Raw genomic sequence first — 21,647 nt, 5'->3', positions numbered from 1 at the left:
CAAGTGAGGCTGTTTGTTAGGTGCTGTGTGCACTAGCTGGGTTTCTGTTAGTCTATGTTTGTTTTTTGTTTTACTTGCGGTTTCTTTCCTTTACGGGTGTTGTTGGTTCCCTCCCTTTTTCCCTTGCGGGTGAGGAGATTTTCTCCATGGAGTCCACTGCAGATGGGTTTAGTGGTTTGTCCCACAAGAATGGGGTTTGGTGTGTGCCTGCTGCCTCCTGCACTGTGGAGGGCACGTTGCTGAGTATAGGTAAGGTTATTGGCTGTGCTCATATAAAATCTGCCTCTTGAATGAGCAAATCCATAGTGATTTTCCTGGTCGAGGAGCAGTCTGGGGAGTCTTTTGTTCAAGCATTTCCCTTGTTTGCTCCTGCTAATAAAGTAGTTGTTTCCAATGTCATCCCCTTCCTTCACAATAAGACACGAGTGTCTGATCTCCCCCATTATGGGAAGGGTAGTTTCTGCTGGTGGGATGATTCCGCTAGCCTGGAATAACCCAGATGTGAGGAATTTATTACATTAAATTATCCTGAACATCCCCTGAACCTGGTTTTAAAGCACCAAGTGAAAGGGGTGGATTATACAGTGTTTGCTACCTCTGAAAACATGAAATGTTTCCTGTGTGGTGACCCTGGTCATTTGAGGGGTTCCTGCCCACACACTGCTGGCTTGGGGGTCCCTGGTAAGAATGTGGGACCCCAGGATAGTGGGGAGGGGGCTGAGACATCAAGGGACCAGCAGGAAACCGCCTGCATCTGCACTGCCAGATTCTATCTCCCCCCTCCCTTGCCATATGTGGTCTGCTGTTGTCCAGAAAGCAGACCCCCGCTTCCCCAGAGGAACCCTCTGTTGTGACCCCATAACCTGTGCTTCTACAGAAGCAAGTCCTGGAGGTTGAGGAGCACCTTCCTGCAGAGCAAGTACAGGGGTTCTAGAGATGGGCGTGAACAACAGACTGACCAGATGGATTTATGCGGGACTGTGTTTAAAAGGGCTAAAACTTTGGAGGCCCCTGAGCTGCTGCCAGTGGCTGAGGATGAAGCAGTGTGCCCTGAGGAGGAGGATAACATTGTGTTTGATGGTAGCTCCATGCCTGGAGCTCCCAGAGGGCTACTGTCTTCCCCTGGTTTGGTGAGTCCTTAAGCCCCCAGTCCTGTATGCTGCAGTGATGATACTGGGTCCCAGCCTGGGGTGGTGCGGCCTACCCCTCTTGGGAAAATAGATATACCAGCTGCCCCCACTGAATCTCTCTCCTTCATGAATGATGAGTGTATTGCAATGGCAGCTCAATGTTCTTCTGAGCTGGTGGAGTCTGTGGGAGATGAAGAGGATGATGATCTCTGTGACTCCTCATTGGTTCCTGATGTTCCAGTGAGTCAGCTAGATATGAAAGGTGGGCATTGTGTGGAGGAGATTAGTGATATTTTAGCTAGCACCAAAGGGAAACAGGGAGTTGAGGTTGAGGCCTGTTTCCCCGATTTACCACACTTTGTTCACTCAGCTGCCCTTGGCTTGAGAGATATCGTGGTTGATGGTAGGACACACTCCCATCTTAAGAAGTTGTTGAGAAAAGTGAGGAAGCATGCAGGGATTGTTCAAGATATATAGGCCTCCCTGTGGCTTGTTTTGCTCAAAATACTTCCACTTTCCATTGTCGCTCTCTGCTGCTTGGCTCTCTCCTTCTACTATCCATGGCGCTGCTCAGGGCTAGACTGGATCAGTTTTATACCATGAAGGCCAGCATGAATATGGTTGTTCAGTCTTCCATGTCTCCCACTCACTTGTCAGGTCATCATGATGCCTCTCAGTATTTCTCTCCCTCATCCTCCCTGTGCTTCACGCTGGCGCTTTAATACCAAATTGTTACAGGACCTGAATTTCACCATTAGTTATTTGCTGTGTTTTGGAAGCATTGGCAGCAGCACAAGCCTCTGTCTGAGTCCTTGAGACGGTAGTGGAATGTTGGGAAGGTCCAGATCCAAATGTTCTACCAGCAGTATACCCAGCCTGCCATGTGGTCCTTGTATCATAAATGAGACATAGAATCATAGAATATCAGGGTTGGAAGGGACCTCAGGAGGTCATCTAGTCCAACCCCCTGCTCAAAGCAGGACAAATCCCCAATCAAATCATCCCAGCCAGGGCTTTGTCAAGCCTGACCTTAAAAACTTCCAAGGAAGGAGATTCTACCACCTCCCTAGGTAACGCATTCCAGTGTTTCACCACCCTCCTAGTGAAAAAGTTTTTCCTAATATCCAACCTAAACCTTCCCCACTGCAACTTGAGACCATTACTCCTTGTCCTGTCCTCTTCTACCACTGAGAATAGTCTAGAACCATCCTCTCTGGAACCATCAGACTGCTGCGCTGGGCATCGCAACACGGGGAGTAGATGGCCAGCCCTCTGTGGAGAAAGAGGTGGTTAGGGACTATTTAGAAAAGCTGGACGTGCACAAGTCCATGGGGCCGGACGAGTTGCATCCGAGAGTGCTAAAGGAATTGGCGGATGTGATTGCAGAGCCATTGGCCATTATCTTTGAAAACTCGTGGCGAACGGGGGAAGTCCCGGATGACTGGAAAAAGGCTAATGTAGTGCCAATCTTTAAAAAAGGGAAGAAGGAGGATCCTGGGAACTACAGGCCGGTCAGCCTCACCTCAGTCCCCGGAAAAATCATGGAGCAGGTCCTCAAGGAATCAATCCTGAAGCACTTACACGAGAGTAAAGTGATCAGGAACAGTCAGCATGGATTCACCAAGGGAAGGTCATGCCTGACTAATCTAATCGCCTTCTTTGATGAGATTACTGATTCTGTGGATGAAGGGAAAGCAGTGGATGTATTGTTTCTTGACTTTAGCAAAGCTTTTGACACTGTCTCCCACAGTATTCTTGTCAGCAAGTTAAAGAAGTATGGGCTGGATGAATGTACTATAAGGTGGGTAGAAAGTTGGCTAGATTGTCGGGCTCAACGGGTAGTGATCAATGGCTCCATGTCTAGTTGGCAGCCGGTGTCAAGTGGAGTGCCCCAGGGGTCGGTCCTGGGGCCGGTTTTGTTCCATATCTTCATAAATGATCTGGAGGATGGTGTGGATTGCACTCTTAGCAAATTTGCGGATGATACTAAACTGGGAGGAGTGGTAGATACGTTGGAGGGCAGAGATAGGATACAGAGGGACCTGGACAAATTGGAGGATTGGGCCAAAAGAAACCTGATGAGGTTCAATAAGGATAAATGCAGGGTCCTGCACTTAGGACGGAAGAACCCAATGCACAGCTACAGACTAGGGACCGAATGGCTAGGCAGCAGTTCTGCGGAAAAGGACCTAGGGGTGACAGTGGACGAGAAGCTGGATATGAGTCAGCAGTGTCATATCCAGCTTCTCGTCCACTGTCACCCCTAGGTCCTTTTCCGCAGAACTGCTGCCTAGCCATTCGGTCCCTAGTCTGTAGCTGTGCATTGGGTTCTTCCGTCCTAAGTGCAGGACCCTGCATTTATCCTTTTTGAACCTCATCAGGTTTCTTTTGGCCCAATCCTCCAATTTGTCTAGGTCCCTCTGTATCCTATCCCTGCCCTCCAGCGTATCTACCACTCCTCCCAGTTTAGTATCATCCGCAAATTTGCTAAGAGTGCAATCCACACCATCCTCCAGATCATTTATGAAGATATTGAACAAAACCAGCCCCAGGACTGACCCCTGGGGCACTCCACTTGACACCGGCTGCCAACTAGACATGGAGCCATTGATCACTACCCTTTGAGCCCGACAATCTAGCCAACTTTCTACCCACCTTATAGTGCATTCATCCAGCCCATACTTCTTTAACTTGCTGACAAGAATACTGTGGGAGACCGTGTCAAAAGCTTTGCGAAAGTCAAGAAACAATACATCCACTGCTTTCCCTTCATCCACAGAATCAGTAATCTCATCATAGAAGGCGATTAGATTAGTCAGGCATGACCTTCCCTTGGTGAATCCATGCTGACTGTTCCTGATCACTTTACTCTCGTGTAAGTGCTTCAGGATTGATTCCTTGAGGACCTGCTCCATGATTTTTCCGGGGACTGAGGTGAGGCTGACCGGCCTGTAGTTCCCAGGATCCTCCTTCTTCCCTTTTTTAAAGATTGGCACTACATTAGCCTTTTTCCAGTCATCCGGGACTTCCCCCGTTCGCCACGAGTTTTCAAAGATAATGGCCAATGGCTCTGCAATCACATCCGCCAATTCCTTTAGCACTCTCGGATGCAACTCGTCCGGCCCCATGGACTTGTGCACGTCCAGCTTTTCTAAATAGTCCCTAACCACCTCTTTCTCCACAGAGGGCTGGCCATCTACTCCCCATGTTGTGATGCCCAGCGCAGCAGTCTGGGAGCTGTCCTTGTTAGTGAAGACAGAGGCAAAAAAAGCATTGAGCACATTAGCTTTTTCCACATCCTCTGTAACTAGGTTGCCTCCCTCATTCAGTAAGGGGCCCACACTTTCCTTGGCTTTCTTCTTGTTGCCAACGTACCTGAAGAAACCCTTCTTGTTACTCTTGACATCTCTTGCTAGCTGCAGCTCCAGGTGCGATTTGGCCCTCCTGATTTCATTCCTACATGCCCGAGCAATATTTTTATACTCTTCCCTGGTCGTATGTCCAACCTTCCACTTCATGTAAGCTTCTTTTTTATGTTTAAGATCCGCTAGGATTTCACCGTTAAGCCAAGCTGGTCGCCTGCCATATTTACTATTCTTTCGACTCATCGGGATGGTTTGTCCCTGTAACCTCAACAGGGATTCCTTGAAATACAGCCAGCTCTCCTGGACTCCTTTCCCCTTCATGTTAGTCCCCCAGGGGATCCTACCCATCCGCTCCCTGAGGGAGTCGAAGTCTGCTTTCCTGAAGTCCAGGGTCCGTATCCTGCTGCTTACCTTTCTTCCCTGTGTCAGGATCCTGAACTCAACCAACTCATGGTCACTGCCCAGATTCCCGTCCAATTTTGCTTCTCCCACTAATTCTTCCCTGTTTGTGAGCAGCAGGTCAAGAAAAGCTCCCCCCCGAGTTGGCTCGTCTAGCACTTGCACCAGGAAATTGTCCCCTACGCTTTCCAAAAACTTCCTGGATTGTCTATGCACGGCTGTATTGCTCTCCCAGCAAATATCAGGAAAATTAAAGTCACCCATGAGAACCAGGGTGTGCGATCTAGTAGCTTCTGTGAGTTGCCAGAAGAAAGCCTCATCCACCTCATCCCCCTGGTCCGGTGGTCTATAGCAGACTCTCACCACTACATGACTCTTGTTGCTCACACTTCTAAACTTAATCCATAGACACTCAGGTTTTTCTGCAGTCCCGTACCGGAGCTCTGAGCAGTCATACTGCTCCCTTACAGTGCTACTCCCCCACCTTTTCTGCCCTGCCTGTCCTTCCTGAACAGTTTATAACCATCCATGACAGTACTCCAGTCATGTGAGTTATCCCACCAAGTCTCTGTTATTCCAATCACGTCATAATTCCTTGACATCACCAGGACCTCCAGTTCTCCCTGCTTGTTTCCAAGGCTTTGTGCATTCGTATATAAGCACTTCAGATAACCTGCTGATCGCCCCTCATTCTCAGTATGAGGCAGGAGCCCTCCCCTCATAGACATTCCTGCCTGTGCTTCCTCCTGGTATCCCGTTTTCCCACTTACCTCAGGGCTTTGGTCTCCTTCCCCCGGTGAACCTAGTTTAAAGCCCTCCTCACTAGGTTAGCCAGCCTGCTCGCAAAGATGCTCTTCCCTCTCTTCGTAAGATGGAGCCCGTCTCTGCCCAGCACTCCTCCTTCATGGAACACCATCCCATGGTCAAAGAATCCAAAGCCTTCTCTCCGACACCACCTGCGTAGCCATTCGTTGACTTCCACGATTCGACGGTCCCTGCCCTGGCCTTTTCCTTCCACGGGGAAGATGGACAAGAACACCACTTGCGCCTCAAACTCCTTTATCCTTCTTCCCAGAGCCACGTAGTCCGCAGTGATCCGCTCAAGGTCATTCTTGGCAGTATCATTGGTGCCCACGTGGAGAAGCAGGAAGGGGTAGCGATCCGAGGGCTTGATGAGTCTCGGCAGTCTCTCCGTCACATCGCGAATCTTAGCCCCTGGCAAGCAGCAGACTTCTTGCACCCTCTTGGCAATCTTGATGTGGGAAACCCAGTAGAAGTACCAACTCCTGAGGAGCTTGGAAGGCACAAGGAACCCTAGGGTTAAGATCCGTTTTACTCAGCTCCATGAAAATGATGCTCCCTCCAAGGCTCTTTTTCAGGTTAGAGAAAAAGTCTACAGAGCAGGGGCAGGATTTTTGCCTCTGGCTGCCAAATGGTCATCTGACAGCTGACCCTAATGAGATCCAGAAAGCAGCTTTTTCTTTTTACAGTACTCTGTACTCGCCTGAAGCCTGTGATGTCCTGGCAATGGAAGAGCTGCACCAGGGGTTACCCCATCTGACTGGTGAGGAAAAGCAGTGTCTGGACACCTTGCTGTCGCTACAAGAGCTCTCTGGTGCAATCCAGCAGTCTCAGGCATCAGTAGGCTGCCATTTTAATTTTACAAGCATTTCTGACATTTTATCAGTCCTGACTTTTTTCTAGTGGTGCTGGAGTGTGCCCAGGAGATAGCACTGCCCCTCAGTTGCCACAGGGCAGCAATCAACCTGCTGCACAGAAAAGGGGACCTCTGTGACTTATGGAACTGGAGACCTATTTCTGTTCTCTGTTCTGATTATAAGATTTTATCCAGGGCCTTAGCCAACCGACTGTAGGACTGTCTGGACAATTTCATATATGTTGATCAAACAGATTGTATTCCTAAAAACTGTAATTTGGATAATTTGTTTTTAATTCATTATATTTTTTATGTGAGCAAATGTTGTAGTCTGGATGTGGGGCTTATTTCAATGGACCAGGAGAAGGCCTTTGATAGAGTTAACCATAGTTAGCTTTTTAAAACATTAGAAGCTTTTGAGATTTGGCCAGTGTTCTCTTCATATGTTTCTTTATTGTACCATAAAGTTTTAGTGTCTTAAAGATTAATGGGGGTCTTAGCCACTGCTTCCTAGTTCTCAGAGACATTCATCAGGGGTGTCCTCTCTCTAGGATGCTGTATGTTCTTAGTTTGGAGCCATTCCTGCCCCTCTGCAGAAGCTATCTAACTGGCCTTTCCAAGCCAGGGTGCCAGATGTCTGCCCAGTTTGTCTGTCAGCCTAAGCTGATGATATCTCAGTTTTTATCACTGTGACAAGCAGGCATTTTGTGCTTGTTCACAAGTGTGTGAACAAACACCGTCTACCTGCATTAACAGGGCTCAGAGCAATTCGATCTTACTGGGTTCTTGACAGTGTAGCGGTCCCCCTTTGTGGCCCCAGCAATTCCAATGGGGCACCTCTGAGATTAAAGTGTTGTAGGTCTTTGTCTAGGTTGACCAGACAGCAAATGTGAAAAATTGGGACGGGGTGGGAGGGTGGGGGGTACTAGGAGCCTATATAAGAAAAAGACCCCAAAATTGGGACTGTCCCTATAAAATTGGGACATCTGGTCACCCTATCTTTGTCGGATGCTATATGCCAAGGAACTTGGAGGGGGCTGAGGAGAATGTGCAAGGCCACTTGCAGAAATGGCCTGGCTCCTTCCTGGATTCTCTTTTCAGGGACAGGTTTTGATTGCCAACAATCTTGTGGCCTTAATGTTATGGCACCGGATAATGTCTCTGCACCTTCCCCTGGGCCTTTTGGACTAGATTCAGAGGTATATTAATCATTTTTTTAAATAATTACCACTGATTATGCCCTGCTTTTCTGTTCCTGCCATTAGATAAAGGGAGCCAGGGACTCACTGATTTAACCAGCAGGGTGGTAGCCTTTTGTCTCCAGTCTGTTCAATGGTTACTTTACTCTGACTCCCCACGGGTCTACAAGTCCTGGCTGTTTCTCTCCTGTGTCATGCTGGGGAGATGGTCTTTGTGTCTTACCTATTTTTGTTGGCACCTGGTAGATTACAGAGTCTAAATTTGCCTCTATTTTATAAAGGTCTTTTTAAAGCCTGTCAACTTCTGCAAAGTGCACAGCTGGACCAGCTGTTTTTCAGTTTATGGCTTTTGGAACAGTTGCTGTGTTTTAACCCACTTTTTCCCACTGAAGCTCTCTCCTCCAGGAGCCTGTTTTCTACCATTAAACAGGCTGGGTTGACCTAGATGTTCCACATGCTTGTTCCTAGCTGGTCAAGCTGGAAGTCAGGACAGCTCTTGCTGTTCAGACTAGAATCCAGTCTGTATGTCTTTTGAATAAGGCCCTTTCTGAATTCCAGGTGGCACTCACTCAGTGGGCTGCTCGGCATTTGCAGAGAGTTTTTGCAGGGATTATACTTCTGGGGGGGAATGCTCCCCTCGCTAGCTGTCTCCCCTCCTATGGATCCTTGTGCAACCAGGCGGAGCATTGTCCTGCAAGGGTTTGATGAATCTTCCTTTTGCAACCATAACCAAGCAGCTGCTCTATGGCATATGTGTCAAGGTGAGGCATTATGCCACCCTCTCTGATCTCTCTGATAATAGCCTGGAGGATGTCCCTGTCCACGGGTGACTATGTCCCTGGCTTGGAGGACGTTATTCAAACCTCCTCTTCCTAAGCACTCCAGCGACTTACAGTGGAGGGTCCAGCATAGCATTGTAGCAACCAATCATTTTGTACACCATATTACTCCTACTGTATCTGCAGAAGGCCCCTTCTGTTTGGCTTCAAACACGGGGTTTCATTTTTTCCTACATTGCTCTCATTTGATTCCTCTTTTTGGTTATTTTTGCAGCAGCTTTTCAGGAATTTGGGATTGGTTTTCTCCAACCTCCAAGATACAGGGCTCACATTCAGCCAGTTTCCTGACTGGCTAACGTTTTGCTGGGTCAGGCAAAACTAGCCATTTTGAAATCTCTCCAGAACAGGATAGCTGATTACACCTTTCATAAATTGACTTGTAATCTGGACACGTTACATTTGACTTGGGGTGATAATATTTTGAGTTAACTTGGTGATGATGATGCTTGAGTGGTCTAGGTTGAATGTTCACTTAAGATGTGTTTGGTTTATTTTATTCATATCTTTGTGTGCCTATATTATAAAACAAAACATTTAAAATATTTTTGGTGTAATTTTATATGAATATTGGTGTTTTTCTTGTCATCTCTCTCCCCCATTTTGACCAGAAATTTAAGGGTCATTCTGTCCTGAATATTTTACAGTCTAAATAGACAAGTGAAAGGGTGGGAGACCAGAGATCCATTTGTCAGATAGGGAACTGAGTCACAGAGAGTCTGAATGCTTTCCCAAGGTGTATGTGGCTAAGATATGAATTAAGCCATTGCTTGAGTCCCAGGCAAGTCCCTTAACCACAAGTCCATACATCTGTCTATTACCAAAGCCATGGGAAAAACAAGTATTTGGATAAGATAAGGGTAGACATAGTCAAGGGCAACAATGGTTTATATAAGATTGAGGTCAAGTAATTGAATCATTATTATATGTGGTATAGAAAAGTACCCGGTGACTGAAAAATAATGAAATTGGTTCCATTATTTAAAAAGAGGTGTTCCAGAAATAAAGTTGAAAATGTTGAACCTATAAATCTAGCATCTGTATTAGTAAAAGATTTTGATATATAGCCTTACAGTCACATTTGGACAAGTACAATTTAATAGTTGTGAGTTATAATGGATTTGCAAAATATATATCATGTCAGACAAATCTATTTACTTTTAAATTTAAAAAACTACTGGTCTAGATAGTGGCCCATTGTAAATTTAATATGATCTAGATTTTCAGAATTCTTGTTACCGAGTTTGACATGACAGGTTATTGTATAAACTCTAAGCATGGGCTACGGAATAATTTGTTAAGACAGACAAAGAACTGATCTGTAGGCAGAAAACAAAAGGGGAGGTAAAGGTATGTATTTTTTATGGAAACTATGAGCACTGGAGTTCTGTGAGGCTCTGTGCTGAGACAAAACTCTTAAATAACCAGGTACTAGGCCTCTCTAACATGGCCACATGGTAGAGAGTAAGGACCATTTGGCACATTCTGCATAAATAACTGCAAAGCTGCTACTGAGTTGCTTCCATGGGTAATATCAGTTCCCAAGGTAACTGCACCTTTGACCCCTTAGTGGCCTCCTTGAGGGCATCCCACTTAGATCTCTGGCCTCTAACCATCACCTTTCTGGGGGTAGGAACCTATGATCCCCTCCCTCTAGACCAGGGACTTTGGACTGTAGACTCCTGTAATTAATGGTGATTATCTCTTCAGATCTGACTTTAGTTCAGCACCTGCAGTTCTGTTCTCTCAGGGCAATGACAGTGTTGACCAGTGACCAGCCTGCTCTCTAAAAGCAAAGTTCTATTTATTCAGAACAAAAACATTACAGAGAAAACACATAATTAAAAACAGTAAATAGCTTATATGTAGGTCTAGTTTACCAGGCGGTCACCCGTTTGCCACATGAAGACTCTGGTAGGACTAAAATACTTTGGGCCATGTCTGTAGAGCTTGTCTCGTATGGTCACTGTCTCAGGTCAGTCCTTGGATTGGGTGTGAGAGAGTTCTCTTTCAGTTCAGGACAATCACTTTACACAGTTTCATGTTCTTTGTCTGTCAGGCCCCTTGAATATCATCAAACCAATTTATGTTTTTTTCCCAGACAGCCTGCACTTCAAAAGGCTGGTTACTTGCATTGTTTCAGCATTAGGAATTTGCATTAATTACCCCTACCCCAGTGACTATAGTTCCTGTGGGAAACCCATATATAAGATTTAGAAGGTTGATACAATATAGTCTTTAAATAATTCATGTGTCCACAGCATCTGTCACATCTCAATATAATAGTCTTTAAATATTCCATGCTTCCAAAGTACCACCTCTGTCACAGTTACAGCCCATGGGAGCAGAGCTAAATAAAGAATTGATGTTTTGGTTTGGTTTTGAGCATAGGTAAGATGAACCATGAACTCTCCTATACCTCCCATACCCTTCCTCCCCCCCCCGCCCCCAGTAGTCAACTAGTTACCACAGTGTTGCCAATTTAGTCACGGGTTTATTCTCCCCTTTCCCCTGTAAATTCAAACACCCCCTCTAATTTCAATTCCTGAGGAAAGTACTGGCAACTAGTTCCCCAAGTTGACTGGGCACTGTGTGAAGTAGTACTTTCTAAAGTATCACTTTATAAAGAACATTATAAATAATTGGTTAGACTACTTATTTGAAAAAAAGAAGATACAACTAAGTTAGAGAAAGTAGAAGGTAGGGCCACAAAGCTGATGAATAAAATCCAGAGATTTCACATATGAGCAGAGCTTGACAAAACTGAACTGATTTAATCCAAATCATCTTCCATCAAAAAGTAATATGACTGAAGTGTTTAAAATAGAGAAGGATTTTGAAATTAAATGTGGTTTTTGCGATTATTGATTTGGGGGAAGTAAGTTTAAATTATGGATGGTCTTGAACTAATACTACACATGTCTACCTCCCTCCTAGCTTTGTACCCCTTTCAGATCCATCTCTTGTTTCAGTTAAGAAGGACGATAAATAAAAATAATTTCAGGTGACATTAGTTTTACTGGAAGAGTGATGAATAGTCAAATTTCATTTAAAATAAGATGTTTTGATTATGGAATTTAACAAGTTAGTGCCTGATCCAATGCCCATTTAGCTCATTAGATAGTTTATGCTTGGGAGTAAATGCCCATTCTTTCTGGAGGGTCAAGAGGAAATTTAGCACTCCATGGTTTTCTCCCCACTCAAAATGGCTGTGGAAAATTTGCCGAGGAGTGTTTTTCTCTACTTTCCAACAAAAAGTTAAATATAAAAAATAAATTAAAATACAGGATTGGGATGGCATAGTTATTATCAAATTACTGTACAGACAGAAGTACCCTTGGCCTCCTAATGGTCTTACACAACTATGTAACTAAAAGTCTATTGTGCTACCTGAAATTGTCAAGAATAAGCTGTCTTTACAGATGAAGCACTGTAGAAAGCACATTGTAGAAAATGCTTTCAGGGCTGTATTTTCTAAAGAACACTGACGTCAAGTGCCCACAGTGAGATGAGTCATATGCTGCAACAGTCTGACACACATCGACTAGCAATCAGGATTTGAAATACATCATTAGCTACCTACCAAGTTCTAACAAAATCATCGGTTCAAAAACAGAACCCTGAGCTCTTCCTTTGCTAGCAGACAGCACAATTGACAATAGGTAGAGTGCCCATAAGCAAGCTGAGATTTTCCTTTGCCATGCAGGGCTGAGTCACAATACCATCACCCCAAAATTTTAAAGGTTACAGTAATGGACAGGCATTATACGTGACTGATATACTCTAAAAAGAGTGGATGCAGGCACATATTCACCTCTTGCTTTTTTTATTGTTATTAATAAATAATAATACCTAGCTCTGATATATTCCTTTTCACCAATAAATCTCAAAGCACTTTACAATGGAGGGCAGCGGCATTATCCTCATATTACAGATGTTACATTGTTTAAATAACCTCACTAGATAATATTATCCCACAGTACAGTAAATGGGGCACTGTAAAGTTATGCATACACCTGAAGGTTCAGGCAGTCTTTCTGAGCATAGGTAAGGGGAGAAATTAGTCTGTTCCAGGCACTGGTGGCTAATGAAAATGCTGTTTGCGGGTAAGGGGCTGCAGAAAGATAAAAAGCCAATGAAGTAAGGTCTGGGGGTTGGGTGCCACCCTCCTTACTTGCCCAAAAGTTGGGTAGATTTTCAAATTATTTTGACTTCCTACTGCCCTACTAAATCCCTAAACCTTTGATTAAGTCTAGGTCCTTTTTAAAACCTCTCTCCCCCTGAGACTCTGATTCCTACCTAATCTTTTCTCTTGTCTGTATGCACTCTGTCTGTGTCTATCTCTATATCTCCTCATCTCCTCTCTTTCTGGATATTTTGTTCCATTATTTTGTCTTTCCTATTTCCTCATTCCTCATTCTAATTACTCCTCCTCTCTTGTATCATCTCTACTCCCTTTCCTCCTCTTCCCTTCCTAGATTTTGCCCTTCCATCTCCTTATCACACCTATCTCTCATCCACTCATACTCTTACCCCCCTCTTTTATCCATCCATGCCCCCTTCAGTGGTGCTTTCCTCTCCATGACCCTACCTCATCCAACTGCCTTCTCTCCCTGCTTCCTGCACTGGGAGATGGGAGCTCAAACCACTCTGGTTGCCTCTGTCTGCTGGCCTCTCCAGAAAAAAGCTCCCCATCATGAGGTCTTCAGATGGCTCAGCTGCCTCCTCTACCTGCTACCTATGCTAAGAAATAAGTCTAGTTTCCTTTGATTGTCAGGGCCTTCCTGTAGCTCTGCGGACACACTCCAGATGTCATGCTGGTTGGCATCTGCATGAGGACCTGGGGAGACCCATTCCTCAGTGCCTACATAGATGCTCTATCCCGCCTGCAAAAAATGCTGGCACAGCATAGCACAAAACTCTTTCAAAGCAACTTAGTTTGGAGGGGATATCAATAATAATAGCAGCATCACTTGCCCCATAACCTCAGCCGTGCGGAACACAATGCCATCCACAGCCTCAGAAACAACTCTGACATCATAATCAAAACGGCTGACAAAGGAGGTGCTGTTGTCATCATGAATAGGTCAGAATATGAACAAGAGGCTGCTTGGCAGCTCTCCAACACCACTTTCTACAGGCCATTACCCTCTGATCCCACTGAGAGTTACCAAAAGAAACTACAGCATTTGCTCAAGAAACTCCCTGAAAAAGCACAAGATCAAATCCGCACAGACACACCCCTGGAACCCCGACCTGGGATATTCTATCTACTACCCAAGATCCATAAACCTGGAAATCCTGGATGCCCCATCATCTCACTCATTGGCACCCTGACAGCAGGATTATCTGGCTATGTAGACTCCCTCCTCAGGCCCTACACTACCAGCACTCCCAGCTACCTTCGAGACACCACTGACTTCCTGAGGAAACTACAATCCATCGGTGATCTTCCTGATAACACCATCCTGGCCACTATGGATGTAGAAGCCCTCTACACCAACATTCCACACAAAGATGGACTACAAGCCGTCAAGAACATTATCCCCGATAATGTCACGGCTAACCTGGTGGCTGCACTTTGTGACTTTGTCCTTACCCATAACTATTTTACATTTGGGGACAATGTATACCTTCAAATCAGCGGCACTGCCGCATGGCCCCACAGTATGCCAACATTTTTATGGCTGACTTAGAACAATGCTTCCTCAGCTCTCGTCCCCTAACGCCCCTACTCTACTTGCGCTATATTGATGACATCTTCATCATCTGGACCCATGGAAAAGAAGCCCTTGAGGAATTCCACAATGATTTCAACAATTTCCATCCCACCACCAACCTCAGCCTGGTCCAGTCCACACAAGAGATCCACTTCCTGGACACTACAGTGCTAATAAACGATGGTCACATAAACACCATCCTATACCGGAAACCTACTGACTGCTATTCCTACCTACATGCCTCCAGCTTTCACCCTGACCACACCACACGATCCATTGTCTACAGCCAAGCTCTGCGATACAACCGCATTTGCTCCAACCCCTCAGACAGAGACAAACACCTACAAGATCTCTATCAAGCATTCTTACAACTACAATACCCACCTGCGGAAGTGAAGAAACAGATTGATAGAGCCAGAAGAGTTCCCAGAAGTCACCTACTACAGGACAGGCCTAACAAAGAAAATAACAGAACGCCACTAGCCGTCACCTTCAGCCCCCAACTAAAACCCCTCCAACGCATTATTAAGGATCTACAACCTATCCTGAAGGATGACCCAACACTCTCACAAATCTTGGGAGACAGGCCAGTCCTTGCCTACAGACAGCCCCCCAACCTGAAGCAAATACTCACCAGCAACCACATACCACACAACAGAACCACTAACCCCGGAACCTATCCTTGCAACAAAGCCCATTGCCAACTGTGCCCACATATCTATTCAGGGGACACCATCACAGGGCCTAATAACTTCAGCCACACTATCAGAGGCTCGTTCACCTGCACATCCACCAATGTGATATATGCCATCATGTGCCAGCAATGCCCCTCTGCCATGTACATTGGTCAAACTGGACAGTCTCTACGTAAAAGAATAAATGGACACAAATCAGATGTCAAGAATTATAACATTCATAAACCAGTCGGAGAACACTTCAATCTCTCTGGTCACGCGATTACAGACATGAAAGTTGCGATATTACAACAAAAAAACTTCAAATCCAGACTCCAGCGAGAGACTGTTGAATTGGAATTCATTTGCAAATTGGATACAATTAACTTAGGCTTGAATAGAGACTGGGAGTGGCTAAGTCATTATGCAAGGTAACCTATTTCCCCTTGTTTTTTCCTACCCCCCCCCCCCAGATGTTCTTGTTAAACCCTGGATTTGTGCTGGAAATGGCCCACCTTGATTATCATACACACTGTAAGGAGAGTGGTCACTTTAGATAAGCTATTACCAACAGGAGAGTGGGGGGGGGGGATGGGGGGGAAAAAACCTGGATTTGTGCTGGAAATGGCCCAACTTGATTATCATACACATTGTAAGGAGAGTGATCACTTTAGATAAGCTATTACCAGCAGGAGAGTGGGGTGGGGGGAGGTATTTTTTCATGCTTTGTGTGTATAAAAAGATCTTCTACACTTTGCACAGTATGCATCCGATGAAGTGAGCTGTAGCTCACAAAAGCTTATGCTCAAATAAATTCGTTAGTCTCTAAGGTGCCACAAGTACTCCTTTTCTTTTTGCGAATACAGACTAACACGGCTGTTACTCTGAAACCTATCAATAATATGGTCATTCCAGCGTGGTTCTCTTTACCCTCATACAAGTAAAGCTTTAAATGGTTGGATGCTGAAATCAAACTATAAAAAAGTATTTCTAAAAGATAAAAGTGAAATGCTTCTTCCTTAATGATAATCTTTTTGAAAACAAATTATGCGCGCATTAAAAAAACATTAAGAAAGGACTGAATTATGTATGAATTAGTCTTATGAAGTCATCTCTCTATAAAACTTTCTGTCATTACTAACAAATATCAAGTGCGATTATTGCTATATTTTAAACTGAGTCACATTCTTGTGCTTTGCCTGATGTCTGGCCATTACGGTATGTATTCAACCCGGGCCAATTCAGGGAGGTTCTGAATAGCCACTGAGCACACACCACTCCCATAATCACAACAGGGCTGCACACTCAGCTGGTACTCAGAACTGCTCAGGATTTGGCCTGTGCGGTTCATCATGTCCATAATGCCTGATATAACCGTACAGCCTACCGGAGCTCAGAGCCGCTCCTCTAAAGGACAACAAATAGAAAATCCTTCCTAGAGACACTTCATTTATTAATTTAGACAACAGAATCAGAACCACCACCTGTCAGAATTTTGAGCATAGACAGGGCCCCACTCACTAAGAGGTATCAGTTTTATCCTTGAGTCCAAACCTGGGTGGCTCTGAACAAATGTAGAGGTGCTAGGCTGTTACTGCACATTATTTTTAACAAAAATTGATGTGTTCAATGATAAGTTTTGTTGAAACATTCTTTTCCCAAAAACCAGCCTCTCAGCCCCACTCTACCTCTCACATGCTCCCCAAAGAAACCTACTGCTCAATTTGTCTGTTTGGAATGCACACAGGAACACTTGCTAATCAGCTGAAAGATCAGAGCAGAAGAGGCCTGGGAGATCCCTCCATGTCTGATGGCTAAACTCGCAAATAAACCAAAAGCAAATGAGGTCTGGAGCTTGGATGCCAGGAACCATCCAGGTAGAAACCCCAAGCTCCTGGTAAAATGCAGAGCAATTCCCCCAGTTGCCTTCTTTGCTTAGAGGTTGCCAATTCATTAGTAATGAAGTGGGTCTACCATTAGTGAAGCAGGCTCTAGAGGGACCTAGTTGTCCTCTCTCAATTCTCATGAGCTGAGGTCCCACCTTCCCCTGGAGCTCTCTTGTTCCACTATCTAGATCACGGCTTTTTCCCTTTATTTGGGATGTCAGGAATCAGGCTATAATAACTATGCTGGGCTTTTCTATGGTTCCAAAGGGTGTGCACAGCTCATCAGAGTTATTAAACCCCTTTATTTTACAACCGTCTTCCTGAAAGCAAGAATTGTGTTTCTTGATGCTTCACAGAGGATTGCATTTTGAATGCTTTCTATTCATTATTGCTTTTTGTCAATTTGTCTCCTTAACCAACTCCCACGCCATCAGACTCAATGATATTTAACAAAAAAAGAGAGTTAGTTTCTGTCTCTCATGGAGCACAACATACTTGGGGAATCCCCAACTGCTGTAATGATCCACTGGGAACCTTTACAATCCAGAGCAGGTTAAGGAAGCCCTGAGACTGCTCTAAACAACACGGATGATGGATTTGGTTAAAAAAAAAAATTGTGGCCCAAGATAAGGGTGCCACAAATGGATATTTTATGCTCAGCAATTGTCGGGCATAGTTGAGCATTGAGCCCTAGGGAGGGAAGAGACCTTAGGTCATTTTGTATGACCCACTGAAAAGGATGAAGCCCCACCCACACACCAACGTTGCGGGTAGTGGAACCGTAGGCATTGGGTGGGCTGAACTCTCTGTAATGATACTTCAGTTCTGCATATACCAAAAGGATGTGTTTTGATCACTACAAGTACAGTCTCAGGTGCTTTGCTTAGTTGAGTTTTAAATTATTGCTTTTTGCCGTGAACTATTTTTCATAGGGATAAGATATGTGATTAAAACTATTAATTTATTTATTTTTGTTATCCAAATCTTAAGTTTATAAATGCAATAAAACATTCCATGATATGAATGAGTGTCTAATAGAGTTCTTACCAGGTACACCTGAAGTCTGAAGGCAAATGCCTTGGGCAAAAAAAAGTTTTATGCCCCTCTGGCTAATTATTCACAGATCTCTGTAAAGGTCCTGGAGGAAGGACAATTATTTTGCATGCCACTGTGCTGACAGAGCAGTAGGACATATCCCAGAGCTCATATAGCTGGATAGGCATCTCTTTGTAATGTTATTTCTATTTACATACAAATATTTGAATGTCAAGAAATGTATGAATTTTTCAAGATTTTTACAAATGCAAATGACACTTTCAGCTAACTCTGCGCCAAAGGAATATGCAAGACCTGAAGCCACTTAGCCTCCATATACAATTCAGAGAGAGGACTCTAGGGTACATTCCTTAGTACACAGCAAGGGACTCCAGCATATGAATAGAAACCTTTGTGTTATTCCACTTACAGTATTTATATTCTGCCTACCTACATTTCTTGCTGCAGTTTCAACAGCTTTCTTTATTGTTTTCCTGAACTATTGTATAGTGTATTTAAAAGTAACAGCTACATTTCACCCTAGAGATGGCTACAATTCAGTGATGGCAAGCAATCTTGTATAGAGGTAAATGCTGCTTCCCCAGATGTCATTCCCCGGTGCCCAAATGCCATGCAGTCAAACTGGGCAAATTAATGGCACAGAAGAAGAATCTGTAGCAGCACACCCTGCCTGGCTGTACCCCCTAGAACTGCTAAGTGTTCCACGCTAGATGCTGCCCTGGCCAGGATTTGGTGGCAAGTGATTGCTGAATTAAGTTCAGATTGCTTTATAACAAAGGGAGTTATAATGCCATAATTCTCAAGGTTTAACTGCTACTCTGCTCAGTCACCATTTAATTTACTTCACAGAACTTAGTGTTAAGCAGCTTTAAACCTAGGAAAGTCAGTGAGCTGCAAGATATATATATTTCTCTTAATGAATGAGTTATGGAAAAATCACTTCAAGCTGTTAAATCACCTGGCAGTATGCCTCAGAACCGCTACGCATATACCTAGGAGCTAAGCTACACCCTTCCACATGAGCTGTATCATGCCGTGCATTATCTAGGTTTCTCTCACTTTTAAAAACATGTTTGAAACATATTTAGCCTTCTCTTCAGCCCACATCTAGAATTCCTGTTAATCTCACTAACCTGCAAGGGCCTGAGTTCAATGCTCTCTGTTTTAGATGGTTAGAAAGAGGCGCCGACTTTCTGGTTTCCCTGAGGGTACTCAACCCCCACTCCACCACAGGCCCCTTTCCCACTCCATCCCTTCCCCCAAGGCCCCACCCCTGCCCTGCCTCTTCCCACCCCTGCTCCGTCCCCACTCCTGTTCCGTTCCCTCCCCCGATCACATCCCACCCTCCCTTCCTCTGCCTCTTCCTGCCCCCTCTTCTCCCTATCTCTGCCAGCATACCGTTGAACAGCTGATCACCGGTGGGTGGAAAGCACTAGGGGAGAAGGGGAGGAGCTGATTGGCAGGGCCACCGGTGGGTGCTGAGCACCCACTATTCTTTTTCCTGTGGGTGCACCCAAGTAGTCGGTGCCTATGGTTATAAACACTGACTGCTCTTCTGTTGTTTGATGAATCTGAATATCCATCTGTCATATTCCGCCCTTGCTCAGACATGTGCAACGCTGGTCTTGTGGTTAAGGCACTGGACTAGTGTTCCAGAGACATGGAGGAAGTTGGCATAGTCACTAGCTTTCTGTGTCATCATGACCTAGTCACTTATGCCAGATTTTCAGAGAAGTGCAGCAATAAATGCTATAATGGGAAGTTCTGGGTGCTGAACACTTTTGAAAATCTGGTCCTAGGTGCCTAATGGGATTCAAGCTATACTGACAATCTGGCCCTGGCTCCTTATCTGTAACTGGGGATAATAAGATTTCCCTACCTCACTAGGCTGCTGTGAGGACAAAATGAAGTTGTTCTACATAAAAGTTGTGTTTTAGTCTTAAAATGCTTCCTGGGGCCTGGTTTTCATCTCACTTTTCACCAGTTTAGCTGTTCTTGATTTAAACAAGAATAGGGCCCCAGAATTTTGCCTCTGTTTAAACAAGTTTTCAAACAAAACTGAAGGATTTTTAATTGGCCACTAGGAGGCAGTGGGCCACCAAGTTACCCACTGTCTTAGGCCTCTGTCGAACCCTGCAGTTGTCCTATGATTCCACCTCACTTGTAGGTATTTGGCACACTTTTGCGTTCAAATTCATGTTCAGCATGGAAGGAGTAGTATACTGTTTATTACTTTAATCTGGAAGCAGGGACTGCAGCTTCCTTCCAAGGACTAAGGAGGGACCCAATAATTTTTTCAGATTTTATGCTTGTAATTTGAAAACCTGCATAGTTCAGACACATGATACATACCAGTTGACTCTCTGTCACTGTAGGTGTCAGTAAGTAAAGATTAGCCTGCAAAAGAGTAAATATATGCAGTGTTACATAAACTAGTGTAATTCATTGTAACAGTCACATAATCTGGGATGAGGAGGAATGCTTATTCACTACAGAGGGGAAACCAGGAGGAGGAATATTTCCATAGATTATCAGTGGTTCCTGGATGGTGGGAGGAGTACAACATTTACATTTTATCACTTGTAGGTATTTTTGTGTTCCTAATGGAATAAAGGCATTTGAGAAACAGTATATTCCCCTGAAGAAGTCTTTATATGAGATGTAAAAGTTTGCCTCTGCAGGGTGGACAATTAAAACAACAATCACAAACATGTATTTCCCACGTGAAATTAAGCCTTTACTAAAGTCTCACAGGACTCGTTACTGGATGGACATTTCTAGAGCATTAAAATTCCACCTATCTTTCAAGGAATATCCTCTCCTACAAGTGAATTCCATTGAACGTCACTAGGTTTCCATACAAAAAGACACTTCCCTCCCTGCAGGACACGTTCAATATTAAGGCTTCAGGTCACTAAACTTAGAGCATTCTTTGGTTAATTAAAAACTCTTCATCTATAATAGCTGGGCTTTGATGTTAGAATTGCAGCATATTAAGAGCCAGATTGTGGCATACCCCTACAACCCGCACTGGATGGTATTACAGCAGCAGCCCAAAGGAGGGATACCGACTGACTCAACCACAATTCCTCCTAGTGGTTTCCAGTAGCAGAGTAGCTCCATCATCCTGGGAGAGGGTAGAACATGCATACCTCTTTCTCCTACCAAATTCCACATGCTGGTGTTGTCTGGGAATGGGACCAGGGACCCATCTTCACTAACCCCAGTGGGGTGAATAGTGCCACCACTGGTCATACACCAGCACAGAGCTACCCAGTCACATTGTTGCTAGTTCCTACACTTAGAACAATGAAGGAAGGCTCCTAGTTCCCTCTCCCCCCTTCTAATGCCTGCATGGGGCAGCCACAGCACTTTCAGGCCTGGGTTTCCACGGCCTTGTACTTTGTGCAGCCATTTACATCTGTGGAAAGTTAGTGCAAAATGGGTATCCAGTGCTACACAAGGAGGAATACTGGTAGTTGAGAATTCAGACTTTTCATTTTTAAATACCCTTGAGAAAACATCAAGCTATGACCCAAACGATTTGTACAGACTGTTGCCAAGAGGTAGACTACAATAACTAACTAATTTGTGTATACAAACACTAATATAATGTAAAGAAAATATGTAAAGTGGCTTAGCAGGATGACAGCTTTTGCTGTGTCTGATTGACTAACAAACAAATTAGTATGCAAAAATCATCTATTTTTCTTCTGTAGCCAATG

At 44.5% G+C, this 21,647-nt stretch overlaps 1 protein-coding gene across 9 annotated transcripts in view; it reads right to left on the bottom strand.

Annotated features, from left to right (window-relative positions):
• MLIP (muscular LMNA interacting protein) overlaps nucleotides 1–21,647 on the bottom strand; it is a 168,108-nt gene that overhangs the window by 45,632 nt on the left and 100,829 nt on the right. For all 9 annotated transcript variants that reach the window (XM_074947830.1, XM_074947825.1, XM_074947827.1 and 6 more), the window contains one exon: nucleotides 20,275–20,319. In XM_074947830.1, coding sequence (XP_074803931.1) covers nucleotides 20,275–20,319 — 45 coding nt within the window. The remainder of the gene's footprint in view (nucleotides 1–20,274; nucleotides 20,320–21,647) is intronic.

The sequence above is a fragment of the Natator depressus genome, chromosome 3, assembly GCF_965152275.1.
Source record: "Natator depressus isolate rNatDep1 chromosome 3, rNatDep2.hap1, whole genome shotgun sequence".
Lineage (NCBI taxonomy): Eukaryota > Metazoa > Chordata > Testudines > Cheloniidae > Natator > Natator depressus.
This window is presented reverse-complemented; position numbering and strand designations above follow the sequence as displayed.